The following is a 19,651-nucleotide window of genomic DNA, read 5'->3' on the forward strand; positions in this document are numbered from 1 at the left end:
GGTAAATCTTCTTTGCACCCTCTCCAAAGCTTCCACATCTTTCCTAAAGTGAGGCGACCAGAACGGCACACAGTACTCCAAATGTGGCCAAACCAAAGTCCTGTACAGTTGCAACATCACTTCACGACTCTTGAATTCAATCCCTCTGCTAATGAACGCTAATACACCATAGGCCTTCTTACAAGCTCTATCCACCTGAGTTCAAAGACCTATGAACATAGACTCCAAGATCCCTCTGTTCCTCCACCTCACTAAGAACCCTACCGTTAACCCTGTATTCCGCATTCTTATTTGTCTTTCCAAAATGGACAACCTCACACTTGGCGGGGTTGAACTCCATCTGCCACTCCTCAGCCCAGCTCTGCATCATATCCAAGTCCCTTTGCAGCCGATAAGAGCCCTCCTCACTATCCACAACTCCACCAAATATTGGTCCAGACAGTGAAGCCCCATCCTGAAAACTGATAATTTTGTTTTAAAATGTCTTAAATAAGATGTTATGTGTTTTCCATTCACCACTGACTTAATCATTAAGATCGGAAGTAACTTGGAAAAATTGCTATTTAATGAGTTTTGGATACAAGTGGATGGAAATGTGGTTCCTATCATTGGCGCACCATGAGTCCTGACCTACCACTGAAATGCTGCTAACTAAATCACTTAAACTCTACTCAGCATCAGGGAGCTAGGATTTCACCTCCTGGTTGGTAAAGTTACATTTCCGGTTCTCAGTGGCCTGTTATGAACGAGACCAAACTCCCTCAAAATATATTAAGAAGACAGCCTAGACCCAAACTTTGTCTTATTTTAAAGACAAGTGTAAGGTCGATTGGTCAAACTACCAGGCTTGAAGCAAAACACACTTTAGTCATACAACAAAGTTAAAATACAGACAAGATAAAAATGGAAGAAAAGAATTGGTTCGATTGTGACAGTATCGAAATGAATAAAATGTGATATATATATAAACCATTACTGCTACCAATATACTAATATCTCATAAACACACCCTTGGCAAAGGCAAATTCAGCAAAATAGACTATCTCACATGCAATTCTAGCAGCAGGAAGAGAGACCCAGCTTACACCTGTAACAGAGAGAGGAATAAAAACTTCCACATTCAGCTTAAACACCCCGGTACCTGCTACTGAATGCTAACACTAAAAAAAATCTGGTTCTGTGGGAGTTTGACCCAATCCATTCAGACTACTTCGATTGTTCCAACTGTAAAAAATAACCTCAAAGCCTCACAAACCGGTTGCTTTATTGGCTTTGGAGCAGGGCGCTCCTCACCTTTGTCTCAATCTTTCTTCATAAACAAAAAACAGGACAAAATATGCCTTGTAGATCATAGTTTCATCAGTGGCACAGTAAATTCCACTCATTGAGTGAAGTTTATGTGGTCACAGAGTCGTAGAGATGTACAGCATGGAAACAGACCCTTTGGTCCAACTAGTCTATGCCGACCAGTTATCCCAACCCAATCTAATCCCACCTGCCAACACCTGGCCCACATCCCTTCAAACCCCTCCTATTCATATACCCATCCAAATGACTTTTAAATGTTGCAATTGTATAAGCCTCCACCACTTCCTCTGGCACCTCATTCCATACACGTACCACCCTCTGTGTGAAAAAGTTGCCCCTTAGGTCCCTTTTAGATCTTTCCCCTCTCACCCTAAACCTATGCCCTCTAGTTCTGGACTCCCCCAACCCAGGGAAAAGACTTTGTCTATTTATCCTATCCATGCTCCTCATAATTTTGTAAACCTCTATAAAGTCACCCCTCAGCCTCCAATGCTCCAGGGAAAACAGCCCCAACCTGTTCAGCCTCTCCCTACAGCTCAAATCCTCCAACCCTGGCAACATCCTTGTAAATCTTTTCCGAACCGTTTCAAGTTTCACAACATCTTTCCGTTAGGAAGGAGACCAGAATTGCACACAATATTCCAACAGTGGCCTAACCAATGTCCTGTACAGCCACAACATCACCTCCCAACTCCTGTACTCAATACTCTGACCGATAAAGGAAAGCCCTGACATTGTTACCAAAACACCACTCAATAATGTAGACTTATTATTTCACTGAAGTTGATCTTTCAGGTTAATCATCTATTTCAGAGGTTGCCCAATTTTCATGAGATTCAGGTAAATCGAATGCAACTTCAATTCTCAAAAATATAGTTTTACCTTCAGTTCTTAAGTTGAAAATCTATTCCAGTGAGTCTCTTCAAATGTAGAAAAATATGAAAAGTTAGATAGAGGGCAAGTCACTCTATGATTCTTTTGTGACACCAATGTTTTTTAAGATGAATTTGTTTTTTTGCAGGTAGAAAACATTGGAAGCCATGATGCTACTGGTCTATTTACTTTTCTTGGATCAAAGTTTAGCAGCTCACAGAGCTTTGGTATGTGTGCCCAAATTCAAAATGTAATCTTTTCTAAACATGTCTGAATTCTCTATTTTTTCTGAATGGAATTTGAAGTTGCAAATGAGTTAGGGTGTAAGCCATTTTCAAAGTAAATATCACTGTCGTATCGCTGCAAGGAGCGTTCCTGATTACCACTGAAGTAATGACCTTTCTTCTTGAACCATTGCAATTCATGTGGTGAACTGACTCCTGCAATGCTAACCTATAGGGAGTCCAGGTTTCTGGAATAAACATGCAACAAATCAGAATATCATGTGGCTTGGATGGGGGTCCTGAAGTTGGTGGTGTTTCCACAGACCTTGTTTCTTAGCCCTTCTAGGTGGTGGAGATTCTGTCAAAGCACACTCCAGGAGTTGTCACAGTGAGTATTTTAGGTGATACAAACTGCAACCATATCTGCCAATGGTGGATACAGTGAGTTCTTGAGGTGGTGACTGGGCTGCCTATCAAATGGACTGCTTTGTGTATAAAGTAGAGTTTCTTGAGCACTGTTGGAGCTCATTCACATAAGTCCAAGTGAGCAGTATTCCACCATGTTACTGACTTCAGCCTTGTACTTAGGCTTGAATTGTCTGTTCTGGATTATGTGGAATCTTAGCAATAATTGTGAATTTGGGTAATATTAACAGGAAGCAATATAACAATTGTATTAGAATCTTCTTATCATCACTACTTTTATGCCTTTTGTAGGGAGTTGAAGACCATAGCTTGTGCTCAGTTTCCATTGATATTTGGGAGTCGTGATTTGTAAGAACTTCCCCTTTAAAATGAAGATCTAGAGAGGATCTTGTGCTAGTTGCTGTAGTCTGAGGATGAAGAGGCCAGCTCAGTCTACAGCACTCTCAGTGGGCTGCTGTTTTAATCCTAAGAGAAGGGAGAGTGCAGTGGATCCTTCTACTCCTGCTTCTCCAGAGGCACATGGAGGAGTGGATTTATAGAGCCACATGCTCGAAGGAGGATGCACCACTCGATTATCGTGAATTGTGCACTATATCTAGTAGAAAAGATTCCCAATGAGAATGGTGACCGTTCTGCCAGCAGATCATCTGGGCTATTGCAGTCTGACGCTGAGCTTTATTTTTATTTTTATATTGAGGTCATGTTTTGTTGGGGCATGGACCGGGATCATGTTTCTACCCTTCCTCTGAGATCTGTGGTTTGATTTTTGAAATTTGGCCTGGAACATGTATTTTCTGCAGGACAGTGAGTTTCTTCCCTTTGCCAATTCATTTTATGTCAATAGGTTGGAAGGAATTACCCAAGCTGGTTCTGTACTCTAAAATTCTATTCGACCTAAGCCAGTGTCAATGCCCCCTTTGAGTCTTCACCCACTTCAACGGATCCTACCAACTTACAATCATTCTTCATGTACTCAGCTACTGCCCACTCAAGTTCACCTTGAACTGCACCTCTCCCCCTAATATCAGGAGAAAATTTCGACATTCATTGAATACACATTATATGGTAACAGCTGCAGCAATGGCTCCCAAAACACAAGACAAGTTTTGGCACTGTGTGTGTGGAATTTGCTTCAGGGTTATGTTTTTCATTTTAGCAGGAGGATGAGACATGTATGTTTGAAGTCTCCAAGCTTCAACAGCAGTTACAACATTTGCAGGCTCAGTTCCTGCTTGGAACATGGCAACTAAAGCATTTGAGGGAATATAACGAGCACTGGACAAAGAAAAGCACAACAGCAGAAAAGAATGAACAAGGGACAACATTGCAACCCATTACTTCACACCAGTTTGCATATCACCATGGTAAATATGTCGATATAAGTTAACATGTTTGATATAAAAACAGTCTTTGAAATGTTAGCTGTTTCCTCTGATTGTAATACTTGCTGTTTGTGATATTTAGTAAATTAATCATTCCATTTGAATGTTTGTTACTTTTTAGCAACTTAATAGAAAGAATTGAACAAGATGTAGGAAACGAAGTAATTGTAAGTGAAGTTACCATTTTCAGAGCCTTCATTGCTAAGCTTCAGGTATCTCCTGTTTTATATGCACAGACCTGTCATTCATTATGGAAGATATATCTTAGATTATATTAGATAAGATTCCCTACAGTGTGAAACAGGCCTTCGTCCCAACAAGTCCACACCGACCCTCTCAAGAGTAACCCACCCAGACACCTTTTCCTCTGACTAATGCACCTAACACTATGGACAATTTAGCATGGCCAATTCACCTAACCTGCGCATCTTTGGACTGTGGGAGGAAACTGGAGCACCCGGAGGAAACCCTCTGCGATAATAGTAAAGCATTTAGTTCAATGGGATATTACCGCTCACTGCCAGTATGCAAATCAGTAAAGAAATTTATGTGGTCATCACCAAGAGACTCAATGTTTTGAGCAAATCTGGCAAAAAGTAATCAGATCTGTGTTGATCAGCAGGAACATGATGGACCAAATGGCCTCCTGCTGTGTTGTAAATATCAGAACACAAAGTCAGAAAATGTCACCATACAAAATGAGCAAAGCAGAAGTCAGCTTTTAATAGGATCACAGGTGAAACCCACAGCATATCCCACATGTGCCACTCATACTGACTATGGGCTAAATTACCTTCAATAGCTATCTTTCAACTTATTTTATATAGAGAGCAAAAATGAAATCAGTTAATATCAAAACTAGCTGGTATAATCATTTTATACATTCCTATTGTACTCTTGTACTGGAAGTTCGATTTCGGATCTGGGTTTTCATGCCTCTAGCCGTGTTGGAATGGAGTGAGGATACATTTAAAGTGGAAGAGTGGATCCAGTCTAGGATTCTACCCACAAATCACCCAGTCCTGGATCTTCAATTTTTGATGGTGCAGGATGAGAGTGCACCCTGTATTCCTGGCTCAACCAACTCCATTTTGTGGTGGTGGTGGTGGTACTGAGTGGGGAGGGGGGGATGGTGGTTGTGGAGTTGTATGGAGTTCAGATCTCTGAGACTCATGCAATTTTCATGGAGTCAGACCACCTTCTTAATAGGTAAAAACAATGACTGCAGATGCTGGAAACCAGATTCTGGATTAGTGGTGCTGGAAGAGCACAGCAGTTCAGGCAGCATCCAAGGAGCAATAAAATCGACGTTTCGGGCAAAAGCCCTTCATCAGGAATAAAGGCAGAGAGCCTGAAGCATGGAGAGATAAGCTAGAGGAGGGTGGGGATGGGGAGAAAGTAGCATAGAGTACAATGGGTGAGTGGGGGAGGGGAGGGGGAGTTGAAATGTTGGGCCATGGGGCGGTGTGGTTGATTGGTGCGGGTGTCCCGGAGATGTTCCCTAAAGCGATCTGCTAGGCGGTGTCCAGTCTCCCCAATGTAGAGGAGACCGCATCGGGAGCAATGGATACAATAAATGATATTGGTGGATGTGCAGGTAAAACTTTGATGGATGTGGAAGACTTCTTTAGGGCCTTGGATGGAGGTGAGGGCGCAGGTTTTGCAGTTCTTGTGGTGGCAGGGGAACTTGCCAGGAGGGGAGGGTGGGTTGTAGGGGGGCGTAGTCATGGAGGGAACGGTCTTTGCGGAAGGCGGAAAGGGGTGGGGAGGGAAATATATCCCTGGTGGTGGGGTCTTTTTGGAGGTGGCGGAAATGTCAGCGGATGATATGGTTTATGCAAAGGTTGGTAGGGTGGAAGGTGAGCACCAGGGGCGTTCTGTCCTTGTTATGGTTGGAGGGGTGGGGTCTGAGGGTGGGGGTGCAGGATGTGGACGAGATGCGTTGGAGGGCATCTTTAAGTGGTTCACTATCCCTAAGTAGAAAGGCGAGGGCAAAAGACCTTATCCATACCTCTATCCATTGCCATCCTCCATATCAACCCATGGCACTTTCAACACTTTCACCTGGTATAAACACCATGCAGAACCAGTAATCTTTATACTAACAAGCAATGACATGTGTGGAACTGCTTAAAAAAAACTCCCATTCATAATTTTCTTTTTTGTTGGTCACCTCCTAGGTCCTGGAGGGGTATTTTGAGCTGAAGGTGTAGTGTCCCTTGTTCATAGTCACATGATTGAGGGCACCGGATTCAGAAAGGTGTCCCTCTGAGAACCAGTCCCCAGCTCTTTCTTAAGACTTCCATCTAATCCTCACTTGACTGTGATGTGGGTCTTATGGCAATACTGGGCCCCTCTCTAGGTACTATATGTCCTTGGCAGCAATGGTGGTTCTGAGTGAGCAACGTTTCTGCCCCTGATGGTCAAAAGTCTGAGTGAAGGCCCAACACCAGCTAGCTAAGTGATTGATTGATTGGCACCTAACTCTATTGGGCCTCCCCCAGAATTGGCAGGGTAGATCTCCTGCTGGTTCTGCAACTGCTGCTGATTCAACCCCCTCAATGCCAAGATTAAATCCTGCCCTTAACTCCTGGAGATTATTCTTAAACTCCTAATTATCCCAATTGAAATGATATAACCATATCCTCCTGTGTAACCTCTTTGCTGGTTCTGTCATTTAGAGTTCTTCTTCCTTCTTATACAAGACTAATTTCAATGTATTCAGTGTAAAGTAAAACTTTATCTCAATGGCAATGACAATCTCACACACAATTTTGTTTTATTCAGTCTTGGGAGGTGGGTGTCACTGGGTGGCCAGCATTTACAGCCCATTTCCCTAATTGCTCTTGGTGCTGATGATGATGAGTCTGCAAACTTTGGTTGATTCTTATTGTAGGGTGATTCTCCACCTTCCCAAGGGTTCAGAAAAGATTTATAAGGATGTTGCTAGGGTTGGAGGGTTTGAGCGATAGGGAGAAGTTGAATAGGCTAGGGCTGTTTTCCCTGGAGCGTCGGAGGCTGAGGGGTGACCTTATAGAGGTTTACAAAATTATGAGGGGCATGGATAGGATAAATAGACAAAGTCTTTTCCCTGCGGGGGGGGGGGGGGGGGGGAGTCCAGAACTAGAGGGCATAGGTTTAGGGTGAGAGGAGAAAGATATAGAAGAGACCTAAGGGGCAACTTTTTCACGCAGAGGATGGTACGTGTATGGAATGAGGTGCCAGAGGAAGTGGTAGAGGCTGGTACAATTGCAACATTTAAAAGGCATTTGGATGGGTATATGAATGGGAAGGGTTTGGAGGGATACGGGCCAGGTGCTGGCAGGTGGGACTAGATTATCTGGTTGGCATGGATGAGTTGGACCAAAGGGTCTATTTTCGTGTTGTACATCTCTATGACTCTAATTGATCCAAATATTGGAAATACTATTTGACAATATCATCGAATTGATTGATTACTTAACAGATCTTGCTTAGTTCCTGGTTATGTCGGTTAGTTCAGTTGGCTGGATGGCTAGTTTGCAATTTTTTTTATTTCAAAAATATACTTTATTCATGAAATATTTTGATGATCTGTACAATTGGTCATGCCATACATACGTAAACATTCCATTTCTTTGCATACAGAGACAGATTAATCATTCATATATACAGGTCTGTATGATTACAATCCACGTATTTACTGGGGGGTCAGCAGAGCCCCCTTACTGTGTCGGATCCCTGTGCTTAGGCAGACAGACGTTACACGGTGGTCTTTCCCCACCTCACCTTGGCGGCAGCTGCTGCAAGCTTCAGCACGTCCCCCAACATGTAGTCCTGGACCTTGGAATGTGCCAGTCTGCAACACTCAGTCGGGGTCAACTCCTTCAGCTGGAAGATCAACAGGTTTCGGACCACCCAGAGAGTGTCCTTCACCGAGGTGATGATCCTCCAGGCGCAGTTGATGTTTGTCTCGGTGTGTGTCCCAGGGAACAGACCGTAGAGCACGGAGTCCCGCGTCACGGCGCTGCTCGGGACGAACCTCAACAAACACCACTGCATTCCTCTCCAGACTTCTTCTGCATAGGCACATTCCAGAAGGAGGTGTGTGACAGTCTCGTCCCCTCTGCAGCCGCTTCGAGGGCAGCGTGCGGTGCGGGAGAGAGTCCGGGCATGCATAAAGGATCTCACAGGCAGAGCCCTTCTCACCACCAGCCAAGTCATATCTTGGTGCTTGTTGGAAGATTCTGGCGATGAGGCATTCTGCCAAATGGCTTTGACAGTCTGCTCAGGGAACCGCTTGATAGGATCCGCCCTCTCCTTTTCCCGAAGGGTCGTAAGGACACTACGTGCTGACCACTTCCTGATGGGCTTGTGGTCAAAGGTGTTTTTCTTCATAAACTTCTCCATGAAGGACAGGTGGTACGGAAAAGTCCAACTACTCGGAGCGTTCCGCGGCAGCGAGGCCAGGCCCATCCTTCGCAACACCGGGGACAGGTAGAACCTCAGTATGTAGTGACACTTGGTGTTTGCGTACCGGGGATCCATGCACAGCTTGATGCAGCCACACACAAAGGTGGCCATCAGGGTGAGGGTGGCATTGGGTGTATTTTTTCCCCTGATGCCCAGATCTTTATACATCGAGTCTCTTCGGACCCGGTCCATCTTTGATCTCCATATAAATTGGAAGATGGCCCGGGTGACTGCAGCGGCACAGGTTCTGGGAATAGGCCAGACCTGTGCCACATATAACAGCAATGACAGTGCCTCACACCTAATGTCCAGGTTTTGTTCCCGCGATGGAGAGCATTCGTAGCTTCCATCTGCCCAGTTTCTGCCTCACTTTGCTGATACGCTCCTCCCAAGTCTTGGCGCACGCCCAGCGCCCCCCGAACCAAATACCCAGCACCTTCAGGTGGTCAGTCCTGACGGTGAAGGGGATCGAGGATTAGTCGGCCCAGTTCCCGAAGAGCATGGCCTTGCTCTTGCCTCGGTTTACCTTGGTCCCCGAGGCCCGTTCGAACTGGTCACATATGCACATGAGTCTGCGCACGGACAGCGGATCCGAGCAGAAAACGGCGACGTCATCCATGTACAGGGAGGCCTTAACCTGCAGGTCCCCGCTGCCAGGATTGGTCATCCCTCTCAGGCTCGCATCCTTCCTGATGGACTCGGCAAATGGCTCTATGCAGCACACAAACAAGGAAGGAGAGAGAGGACAGCCCTGCCTGACTCCAGATCTGACTGGGAAGCTATCTGATTCCCACCCATTGATTGAGACTGCACTGACAATGTTGGTGTACAGCAGTCTGATCCAATTGCAGATTCCCTCCCCAAAGCCCATTTTGGAGAGAACATCTCTCATATACGTGTGGTGATATCCTGTCAAAGGCTTTCTCCTCATCCAGGCTGATCAGGCAGATGTCCAACACTCTGTCCTGCACATAGGCGATCGTATTCCTGAGGAGTGCGAGACTCTCAGCGATCTTCCTGCCCGGTACAGCACAGGTTTGGTCAGGGTGACTCGCCACCCCCAAAGCAGACCTGACCCGGTTGTTGATTACCTTTGACAGAATTTTGTAATTCGCATTCAATAGTGAGATTGGTCTCCAGTTTCTGAGTTCCTCCCTCTCCCGCTTCCGCTTGTAAATGAGAGTGATGATGCCTTTACTCATGGATTCACTCATGGTACCTGCCCAAAGCATACTGACATACACCTCCAGCAGGTCCTGGCCAATCAAGTCCCACCGAGCAGAATAGAGCTCGATTGGTAAGCTGTTGCTTCCGGGAGTTTTATTCTTTTCGAAGGACTCAAGGGCCTTGGTCAGCTTGTCCAGAGATAGCAGCTGGTCCAGCCTCTCCCATGTTCTTTCGTCTAAGACCTCCGTGATAGAGGACAGGAATGACTGGGAGGCCGCGCTGTCGGTCGGTTTCGCATCATACAGACTGACACAGAAGGATGTGCTGATCCTCATGACAGGGTAAAAACAATGACTGCAGATGCTGGAAACCAGATTCTGGATCAGTGGTGCTGGAAGAGCATTGCTGTGATCCTCATGACGTCAGCCTGAGATGACGTTATCGAGCCATCTTCTTTCTTCAGGCTGCTGAGCATGGAGCTCTCTTTGTGCACCTTCTGGAAGAAGAAACGTGGCTGGTTTACAATGCAGAATGACACCAAAGGTTGGGTTCAATTCTTGCCCTGGCTGAGGTAACCATGAAGGACTCTCTTCTCAAACCCTCCTTCACCTGAGATGTGGTGACCCTCAGGTTAAACTACCCCAGTCACCTTTCTGTAATGAGAGAGCAGCCCTATAGTCTGGCATGACTATGATGACATGACCTTTAAAGCCATGAACTAAATCTCACAACAGTCACATTATTTGAAAATATAAATTATAAATCCAACCATTGCATTCTGGGATGAATCCTGTGAGGCGTAGGCACCAATTGGGCACCATTATGCAGGTAGCATGAGGCTTTCAAATCTCGAGCAACTTGAATACTGAACTAGCCTGTGGGTGATGCATTTGAATTGGGATCAGATGTAGGCCATTCAGCCCCTCAAGCCTATGCTGCCAATTAATAGACGTATAGCTGATCTGACTCCTCCCCATTCCCACTCACCTCCCAATAACCTTTCATTTCTTTGATAATCAAGAATCTATCTGTCTCTCCCTTAATATATTCAAAGATGCTGCTTCCACTATCATTCAAGGAAGTGAATTCCAAAGATTCACCACCATCTGAAGAGAAAATATTTCTCCTCATCTCTGTCTTCCTTATTTTGAAACAGAGACCCTTAGTTCTAGATTGTCCACAAGAGGAAATAGCTTTTCCACAACCTGTCAAAATCCCTCAGGATCTTATAATCCTCATTCAAGTCACCCCTTGCTCTCCTAATCTTCAGCAGATAAAAGCCTAGACTGTCTAAACTTTCCTCAAAAGCAACCTGCCCATCCCATGATGGGGTGCAATCGAGGCCAATAAGAAAGAGGTGAGAGAGCACACACTGACAGCAGACCCATATTAATGTGGATGCAGGAGGACCAGTCCTGCTTACTTTGGCTCTGCCTTTAGGTAAACTAAAGAAAAATGATTCCACGTGATTATACCCATGTAAAGCCGAAAACAAACTAGTGTAAAATTAGGATATGCTCCAATGGATTTAGTGACAGTCAAATGCAGTACAAGTTTATCATTGGTGCACCTGTTCCACGTAAAACAACGTTGAATTTAAGCATCATTATCTCCAACTGAGTGTAAGCAAGACTGCAGAGTAGGCACTTTTAGAATTATACATATGAGTGGTGACCTGTCTTTATACCTGTGGTGACTTGTCACATATTCATTCCATGTACTTGCTGAATGATCATTGAATTGCCAGCACATGAATGGAATCAGTCTGTGTTGAAAGTACTTTAGGTCAGGGTTCTTGTGGCACAGTGATAGTATCCCTAATTCTGGGCCAGAAGGTCAGGGTTCAAGTTTCAATTGCTCCAGAGGTGTGTCTGACCAAAAATATCAATACTTCAGGTCAACCAAAATCATCACAGGTAGAGGCGGTGCAATTTCAGATACAGATACTTCTCAATCATCTGCACCCATTTGGCAAGCTGGAGAATCTCCTTTAGCAATGCACTTCCACTAGTTTCATATCTGGCATGAACACAGAAAATGCTGGAGAAACTCAGCAGATCTGGCTGTATCTGTAGAAAGAGAGAGAAAAAAAAACATTGAGTCCAATATGCCCCTTCTTCAGAATAATTCAGATTTAAATGTTGCCAGACCTGCTGAGTTTCTCCAGCATTCACTGATTCTTTCAGATTTCCAGCATCTTTGCTTTTAGTTATACTTGATATTCCAGCTTCACAAACCCTGTTCCCTCGTATGCCATATACAAGAGTATATTACTTGCGTCTTTGTTGGGAACCATGGTTGGAACAGGATCCATTCTGCTGTTCTCTTGCTTAATTTTATTATATCACTTACTACACACTTCCAAACTTAGGTCTGGTTTTGCATGGCTTTTCAATTTGTATTTTTATATGAATTGATAATAATACAAGGTTCCCTTTTGCACAGATTGTTCAGATATTTACAACAGTGGCAAAACCACAAGCGGGTTTTACCAAATCAAGCCAAAGTCTATGACTGAACCATTTCTGGCATACTGTGATATGTCAGATGGTGGAGGATGGACAGTTATTCAACGTCGCAGTAACGGCAAAGTGAATTTTAACAGGTAAATGATCTGAATAACAGTAAGGCCACATATTGCAATCATTCTACTTCCTCTCTTTCAGAGACTGGGATTTTGCATTTTATGATAGCCTACCCACTGCCTAGAAAATCAGGGCAATGTTACAACATGTGCCCATGGTTTTAAAGTGTTTCTAACTGTATTCTGAATAGTAAAAAAGCACAATATAATTATTGAAGTCCAACAGAAACCCTTTGGTAATGTATTGCAATTTTCACTCTCCAAATGTATTGTAAAACAAAAGGTGTTGTTTTGGATTTAACATCTATGGAATTTGTACACTACTCCAATGTTCAAAACCATTAGTGCTTAAGTAATGAATATTAATGTAGTAGTGGTACAGGCAATCTGCGCTGCTGAATGCTATTGTGTTTTCATGTGATATAGCTCTTGTGCACTTAACACTGCTATTTGTTTCAATACCAAGACAGGTAGGCCACAGAGAAAATTATGAATCAATGTGGTTTGGAAAGATAGAATGATTGTGAAATGTTCCTTGTTAAAAATAAACATTGCCTCTCAATTAACCTGATCTTTCACTAAGTATATACATTAACTTAAAAAAAAAATTTTTAACATCTCATTTATATTAAATGGTCAGGAAGCATTTTGAATGTGGGCTCATCCGCGCAATTTTGAATTCTCATTTTGAAGTAAGGGCTGTATAAGCCATAGAACTAATGAATGCAAACATGCTGTATGTCTTCTTCACTGCTTTATCTAGTTGTGTTCTCATTTTCAGAGAGCTATGTACTTACATATGCTCTGTATATCAATCATCCTACAGGTCCTGCCATTTATTGCCCACTAATGTCTCGTTTAATTCGAGAATTGAAATTTGTTAACTGTAAGATGCTACTTACGTAACAACATCTAAATATTATTAATGTTATAATTAACAAACAAATCTTCATAGAGCAATTAGTACTTGATTGATAAAGACAACTTGCCCTCTCAGGTCATAGAAATCATAGAACAAAGTAAATGAGTATAATGAACATCTGAATGCTGTTATTTCTAAACTCTACTGTATCAGTGCACACCTGTTTAGTCTCTTCCATTTTACACTCTAGAAACACATAGTCTTCAAAATCTCTGATGCTCATGCTTTAAATTACAGAAAATCCTATTCCACTGTCAGCCCTGTGCTCACTGATCTACATTGGCTCCCAGACGAGAACCCTTTGATTTTAAAATTCTAATCCATGTTTACAAATCCAACCACATCTTTGCCTTTCCAGATCTCAGTACTGTATTCCCCTCAATCCCTACATTCCTTAAAGATATCTGTGCATTTCCAATTCTGCTCTCCTGTGCATTCCCCATTAGAATCATTCCCACATTGGTAGGCATGCCTTCAGTTACCCAAACCCTAAGTTCTGGAATTTGCTGTCTACATCCCTCTGTACCTCACTTTACTCCTTGAAGTCACTTTGTATAACCTACTCTTTGACCAAGATTTTGATCAGCTGGTCTAAAATCTCCCTTGGTTGCTCAGAGTCTTAACTTATTTTATCATGCTGTTGTGAGATGCCTTGGGACATTTAATTTCTTTAAAGATGCTATAAAAATGTGAATTGTTTTTGTCATAAATGTCCTAAAACAGCATGTAACTAGAATATAAAATGAATGGAAATGTTTTGTTCTCAAACAAAATGTAAGTGATTTGTACCATACTTGCTATTCATTCTTTCTTCAGAGGCTGGGATGATTATAAATCAGGCTTTGGATCATTTCAAGGGAGGAAGGATGAATATTGGCTCGGAAATGAAAAGATACATCAAATTCTGGCTGCAGGTAGAAATGCATTCAGCTTTGAAGTATTGGAACATCCTACTTAACATGCAGTTATAATTCACCAAGAAGAAAAGCTTTTAGAAACGTTAATAATTGTGAAATTGATATTTTGCAGGAAAGTATTTAGTAAAGTTTGACCTCACAGACTGGAATGGAGATAAGAGGTATGCTACCTATGAAAATTTTAACATCTCAGATGAAAAGGTGAGAGAAGTTGAAACTTATTAGAGATATTATTTTAATTCTGAGTTCAGTAGACTAATATGTTGTGGCAAAGAAAGTGTACTATTTTTGTTAAACATTTGTTTTGCTGTTTAAACCAGGATAAATACAGGCTAACATTTGGAGCTTATGATGGGAATGCAGGGGATGCATTGTCTGGTGGCCTGGTGCCAGAGTTTCAGTGGTCAGCCTCTCACAATGGGATGCAGTTCAGTACTCCAGACCAGGATAATGACAGATACCTGCAGGGGAGTTGCTCACAAGAAACTAAATGTGGCTGGTGGTTTAACAGGTATGAAGTTGCATTTATTTAAACAAAATTATGTGTATTAAGGTATTTATATACAATCTTTGCTAAAAAGAATAGTTATGGCTGGACAATATGATTTTCTGCCCAAATAATGAAAAGGTCAGTTGTATTTGCTACACAAAATTATGGCACATTTGTTTTCATCTTTACACCCAGTGGCCATATCAAACAGAAATAAATTAAATATACCAGATCATGCATAATGGCTTTCCACACAATACTATCTATTATTTCAAACTCCACCCCAAAACAGGTTCTTTTATACCATCAATGCTGCATTTCCATTTTCTATACCCAGTGTCCTGCTCAAAGAGTTATCCAGAGACCTCTGCTGAAACTATACAAGTGTGGTCACTTAGAGAAGACAGGACTCCATTATGGTTGGAATGTTGTAGTAATTGAAATCAGGGCCAGGTGAATCTCATTGACTATAAGATCCTCGATTGGGGTTGTTAATCTGGACCAACAGGGGGCCCTGTCAGATATAAGCAGGAGATTCAAAAGTTCTCCTCAGTCTAAGGACTAGTCACGCAGCCTGATGAAGGGTTTTTGCCCGAAACATTGATTTTCCTGCTTCTTGGATGCTGCTTGACTTACTGTGTGTTTCCAGCCCAACACTCTCAACTGATGAATCACAGTCCATATTACAGTTCACATGTAAATAAAGGGTGACTTGGTAATGGGATACCAGTCTCTGTGCAGTTGTTTCAAATGTCCAATGAAATCATAGCAATTTTTGTGATTAAAGTGATAGAGATCATTCGGCCCCTCACATCAGCAACAACTTCCTGCAAGAGTTGGCAACTTAGTTCCAATTGTTAATGTTCTCCTCTAACTTCTAAATTATTGTAATGAAATCCATTTCCCTTTTAAAAACAATTTCAAAATCCTGGCTTTCTATAGTTTGGGGAGGACACTCCATGTCCTAACCACATACCATGTTAAAAAAAAAACAGACAAAGCTGAGATTATGCAGATAACCCTCTGCATGTATTAGAGGTTCTGCAGGTATAGCAATAGGGATCTAGAGCATATGCAGCTCTACCTAGTGGTGAAAGTACACGGTTGCAGACATGACTGAGTAACAGACTACTGACACCTAGATAAGGCATGCACAACATTCACATTAAATTAAATGTAAATAACTTGTTATCATAGGCTGCCTTTGTTTAGTGAACAAAATCTTAAATGAACTATCCTGTTTTGGCAGACCCAGTAACAAAGAAACATTATAATTTTGAAATTGCAGAGGACAAACAATATCAAAATTGCTTGAAAATAAATTTACCAAAAAGTCATGGCACTAGCTTAAATGATAACTCGATGATACTGAAGAAAAAAATAAAAATAGATATCTGCTATCTATTTCAGTGTTGCGCATTAGAGACCAATTCAATTTGTTTGAATTAATTTTTATTCATTTAAGCTGGAAACATTGGGAGACAATCTGCTAAAATTTGTGACAAAGGTTTAAATGCATCTCAAACAAAAGTGATGAACGTCTTATTTTTCATAGGATGCAGAAGTCTCAAATATAGTGTGGTTGGCTAATCTCAATCACTTCATGTTTTGTGTGTATCTCAAAGGTATTCATATTTCATCAATTAACTTCCACATTCCAAGTGATCATTAATTTTGAATTGACATGAGACACACACACCTATGCCTGCAATATTGGGCATAAAGTGCTTTCTGGAAGCAAGAGAAAGTATCCAACTGAGCAGATTTGCTTAATTCCAGAATAAAACAAAAAATTGTGGGTACAGTTCTGAAGTAGGTCTTGAAATGTTAACTCTGCTTTCTCTCCACAGATGCTGCCAGACTTGCCAAGTTTCTCCAGCAAATTTCAGTTTTTGTTTGCTTAATTCTAAATGTGCGTGGAAAATGCTACTCATCACAGATCTTTTCTCACTTTTTCTCATACAGATATTGCTGTGTTCAAGGATTAAACAAAAAAATATTTTCAAACATGAATTCTGACCACTTTTGAGAAGGAGGGGGAAATAGATTAAATTCTAGATTTTGAGAGAGCAGAAATCTTAAAGAAATAATTGTAAAGGGAAGTGGACTTTGAATTTATCACATTCTATAGACATTTAAGGGGCTAAAAATTCATCCAGCATAGTGACACAGAATTGTCTGTCCATTAACCAGTGACTAGGATTAAATATCAGGTGCTGAGTTTGACAGGTGACCAAGCCAATTTCATCTATTTTTGGTCACTAACCAAGATAAATTTCTTGTCAAACTTGTTTGTTTGATTAAATCTGTGATATCCCTGTCTCTCCACAACTTTTTAATAATATCCATATCTCTCATTTTTACCCAAAATCAAAGGTGTCATGCAGCCAACCTTAATGGAAAATACTATCGACACGGCAACTACACTGGAAAATATGATAAGGGAATTATCTGGTTCACCTGGACAGGCTGGTGGTACTCTTTGAAAAACACAGTTATGAAAATCAGACCACTCTACTATTTCCCAAGTGCTGGAAGTGGAGATTATGAGAGCAAACTGGGCTAATATTCATTTGATAAGGAATTACATCTTTAATACCAAATATCAGGTTACTTTATCCAAAGAGGAGAGAAATATTATCCAGTTTGACTTTCGTATTTTGTACATTAAAGCATTGTTAAGTGGGTCATGCCTAATCTTTGTGACAAGTTGTAATGACAAAATGTCAAGTCGTGTCCATCCATTTTAATTAGTGAAATTTCCAATCTGCACATAAGACATAAATAATGACAAAATGAAGGGGTGGGATACTTAACTTGCAGCAGGCCATTTTGTTGGACTGATTCAAGGTCTGATTTGATATACAGCTGACCCTGTAAACAGTTGAGCAGTTCTGGTCTCCTGAAATTAGCGAAGGCTAAATATGGGAATACAAGGTTACACTGGTTATAGAAAAAACAGAAAATAAGTGTAGGGGTAGGCCAATCGGCCCTTCTAGCCTGCACCACCATTCAATATGATCATGGTTGATTATGCAATTTCAGTATCTCGTTACTGCTTTGTGTCCATACCCATTAATCTCTTTAGCTGCAAGAGCCACATCCAGTTTCCCCTTGAATATATGTAACAAACTGGAACCAACAGCTTTCTGTGGGAGACAACTGCCTCAGGTTGCTCAGAAATGCTCAACCTTTGTGCATTGAGAAAAGTAGAGCAGCTTTGGAGGAGCAAAGGCAATGTCAGGAGTGGGGCAGCAAAATATTGGCAATAGGCTGGAGACCTTTTTGATCTGAGTGAGTTTGATTTTGCTCCCCCAGGGCTGACCTACCATCGAGTACCTAATAAGAGATGGTGGATTTTCTCCATCCCCGGTCAGTGACCCGTTTTGCGTCCACAGCTCACTGCTAGCATTTAAATGTAGCCTGAAGCTTACTCAATACATCCCAGCCTCAGCATGGACCAGCCCTTAGATTTGCAACTGTGTGATTATTCTGAATAGAAATTAAATGTAACAGGGCTGTTAAATATCCTGAGCTTAAATCTCCTAAAGGCTGTTCAAGAATATGTTACCGTGCTGTACAAAATGTGGCATTTAAATTCATACTGAGCACTTGTTTATTGTTTCCTCTTTTTTCCTTAAAGTATATCTTTGGGGTTTAAAGTAAATTGTTGATATTATGTTCAAATGAGCTTTTTCACTGAAAATAATGTTTGTTCCTAAATAAAAGCAAAGTATTTTGGACGGTGGAAATCTGAAATACAAACTCAAAATGCTGGATACGTTCATTAGGTTTGGCAGCATCAATGAAGAGAGAGTTAAGTTTCAAGTCCTCCCAGTTCTGAAGAAGTTATATTGACCTTGAGCCGTTAACTCTGTTTCTGTCTTCACTGATGCTGCCAGGCTAAGAGGTGACCTTACGGAGGTTTACAAAATTACAAGGGGCAAGGATAAGGTAAATACCCAAGGTCTTTTCCCCAGGGTAAGGGTATCCAAAACTAGAGTTGTGAGGGGAAAGATTTAAAGGGGTCCTGAGGGGCAACTTTTCCAAACAGAGGATGATGCTTATATGGAACAAGCTGCCAGAGGAAGTGGTAAAGGCTGGTATAGTTACAACTTTTAAAAGGTACATGGATAGGAAAGATGCAGAGGGATATGAGCCAAATGCTGGCAAACGGGACTAATTCCGTTTTGGAAACCTGGTTGGCACAGATGAGTTGGGCTGAAGGGTCTGCTTCAGTGCTACATGACTCTATGACCTGATGAGTTTATCCCACACTTTCTGTTTGTGTTTACTACTAATTGCTATATTTAATAAGCCTTAAAGCATTGACATTCATGAACTGTTTTGAAACCATTGTGAAAATACGGGATCAGAGAAATAGAAATTGTCTGATCATTTGGGAATATCCTCTTGTGGTTGACTAACTGGCAATACTTTAACCAATATGTAATATAATAAAATGCCAGCTTGAAACAATGAAAACTCTTGCAAACTAACATTGTTTAATTAAGAAAGTTTTTATTTTTCTAAAGGTCTGGGAATTTCATGTTTTTTTAATCCATGTATAATGGTAAATGGTGTTCAGTCTTAGAGTGCCATAAGATTAAAATTACTTCTGATCCCTCTGGTTGGACCATATTTCAGCCTGCATGCTGAATTGCTGGAATAAAGGTGATATTACTTTAATAAAGCTATACAAATATAAGAACTTTGACTTTAATGATAACCCTGTACAATTAAAATAAAGTAGTAAGTAAACTTTATAAACAAATGCTTCTGTTCATTCTGTATTTTCCCCATTCTTTCCTTGACTGTCAGCTATTAGATTGATTACATGTAATAAATATATACCTATTTCTACAAAAAGCTAAAACCCAAACTGCACATTCTCCCTGTGTCTGCA

The 19,651-nt window shown here is 41.5% G+C and overlaps 1 protein-coding gene across 2 annotated transcripts in view; it reads left to right on the top strand.

Annotated features, from left to right (window-relative positions):
• The window catches only part of fgl1b (fibrinogen like 1B), a 24,519-nt gene extending 5,866 nt beyond the window's left edge, over window positions 1-18,653 (top strand). The window contains exons 2-8 of one of the 2 annotated variants that reach the window (XM_043692133.1): window positions 2,330-2,408; window positions 3,988-4,195; window positions 12,278-12,437; window positions 14,155-14,252; window positions 14,368-14,456; window positions 14,576-14,766; window positions 17,122-18,653. In XM_043692133.1, coding sequence (XP_043548068.1) covers window positions 2,349-2,408; window positions 3,988-4,195; window positions 12,278-12,437; window positions 14,155-14,252; window positions 14,368-14,456; window positions 14,576-14,766; window positions 17,122-17,311 — 996 coding nt within the window. In that variant the 5' untranslated portion in view covers window positions 2,330-2,348 and the 3' untranslated portion in view covers window positions 17,312-18,653. The remainder of the gene's footprint in view (window positions 1-2,329; window positions 2,409-3,987; window positions 4,196-12,277; window positions 12,438-14,154; window positions 14,253-14,367; window positions 14,457-14,575; window positions 14,767-17,121) is intronic. The other variant, XM_043692134.1, reaches the window with a different exon arrangement.
• The last annotated feature ends 998 nt before the right edge of the window (window positions 18,654-19,651 follow it).

This window comes from Chiloscyllium plagiosum, chromosome 6 (genome assembly GCF_004010195.1).
Source record: "Chiloscyllium plagiosum isolate BGI_BamShark_2017 chromosome 6, ASM401019v2, whole genome shotgun sequence".
Taxonomy (NCBI): domain Eukaryota; kingdom Metazoa; phylum Chordata; class Chondrichthyes; order Orectolobiformes; family Hemiscylliidae; genus Chiloscyllium; species Chiloscyllium plagiosum.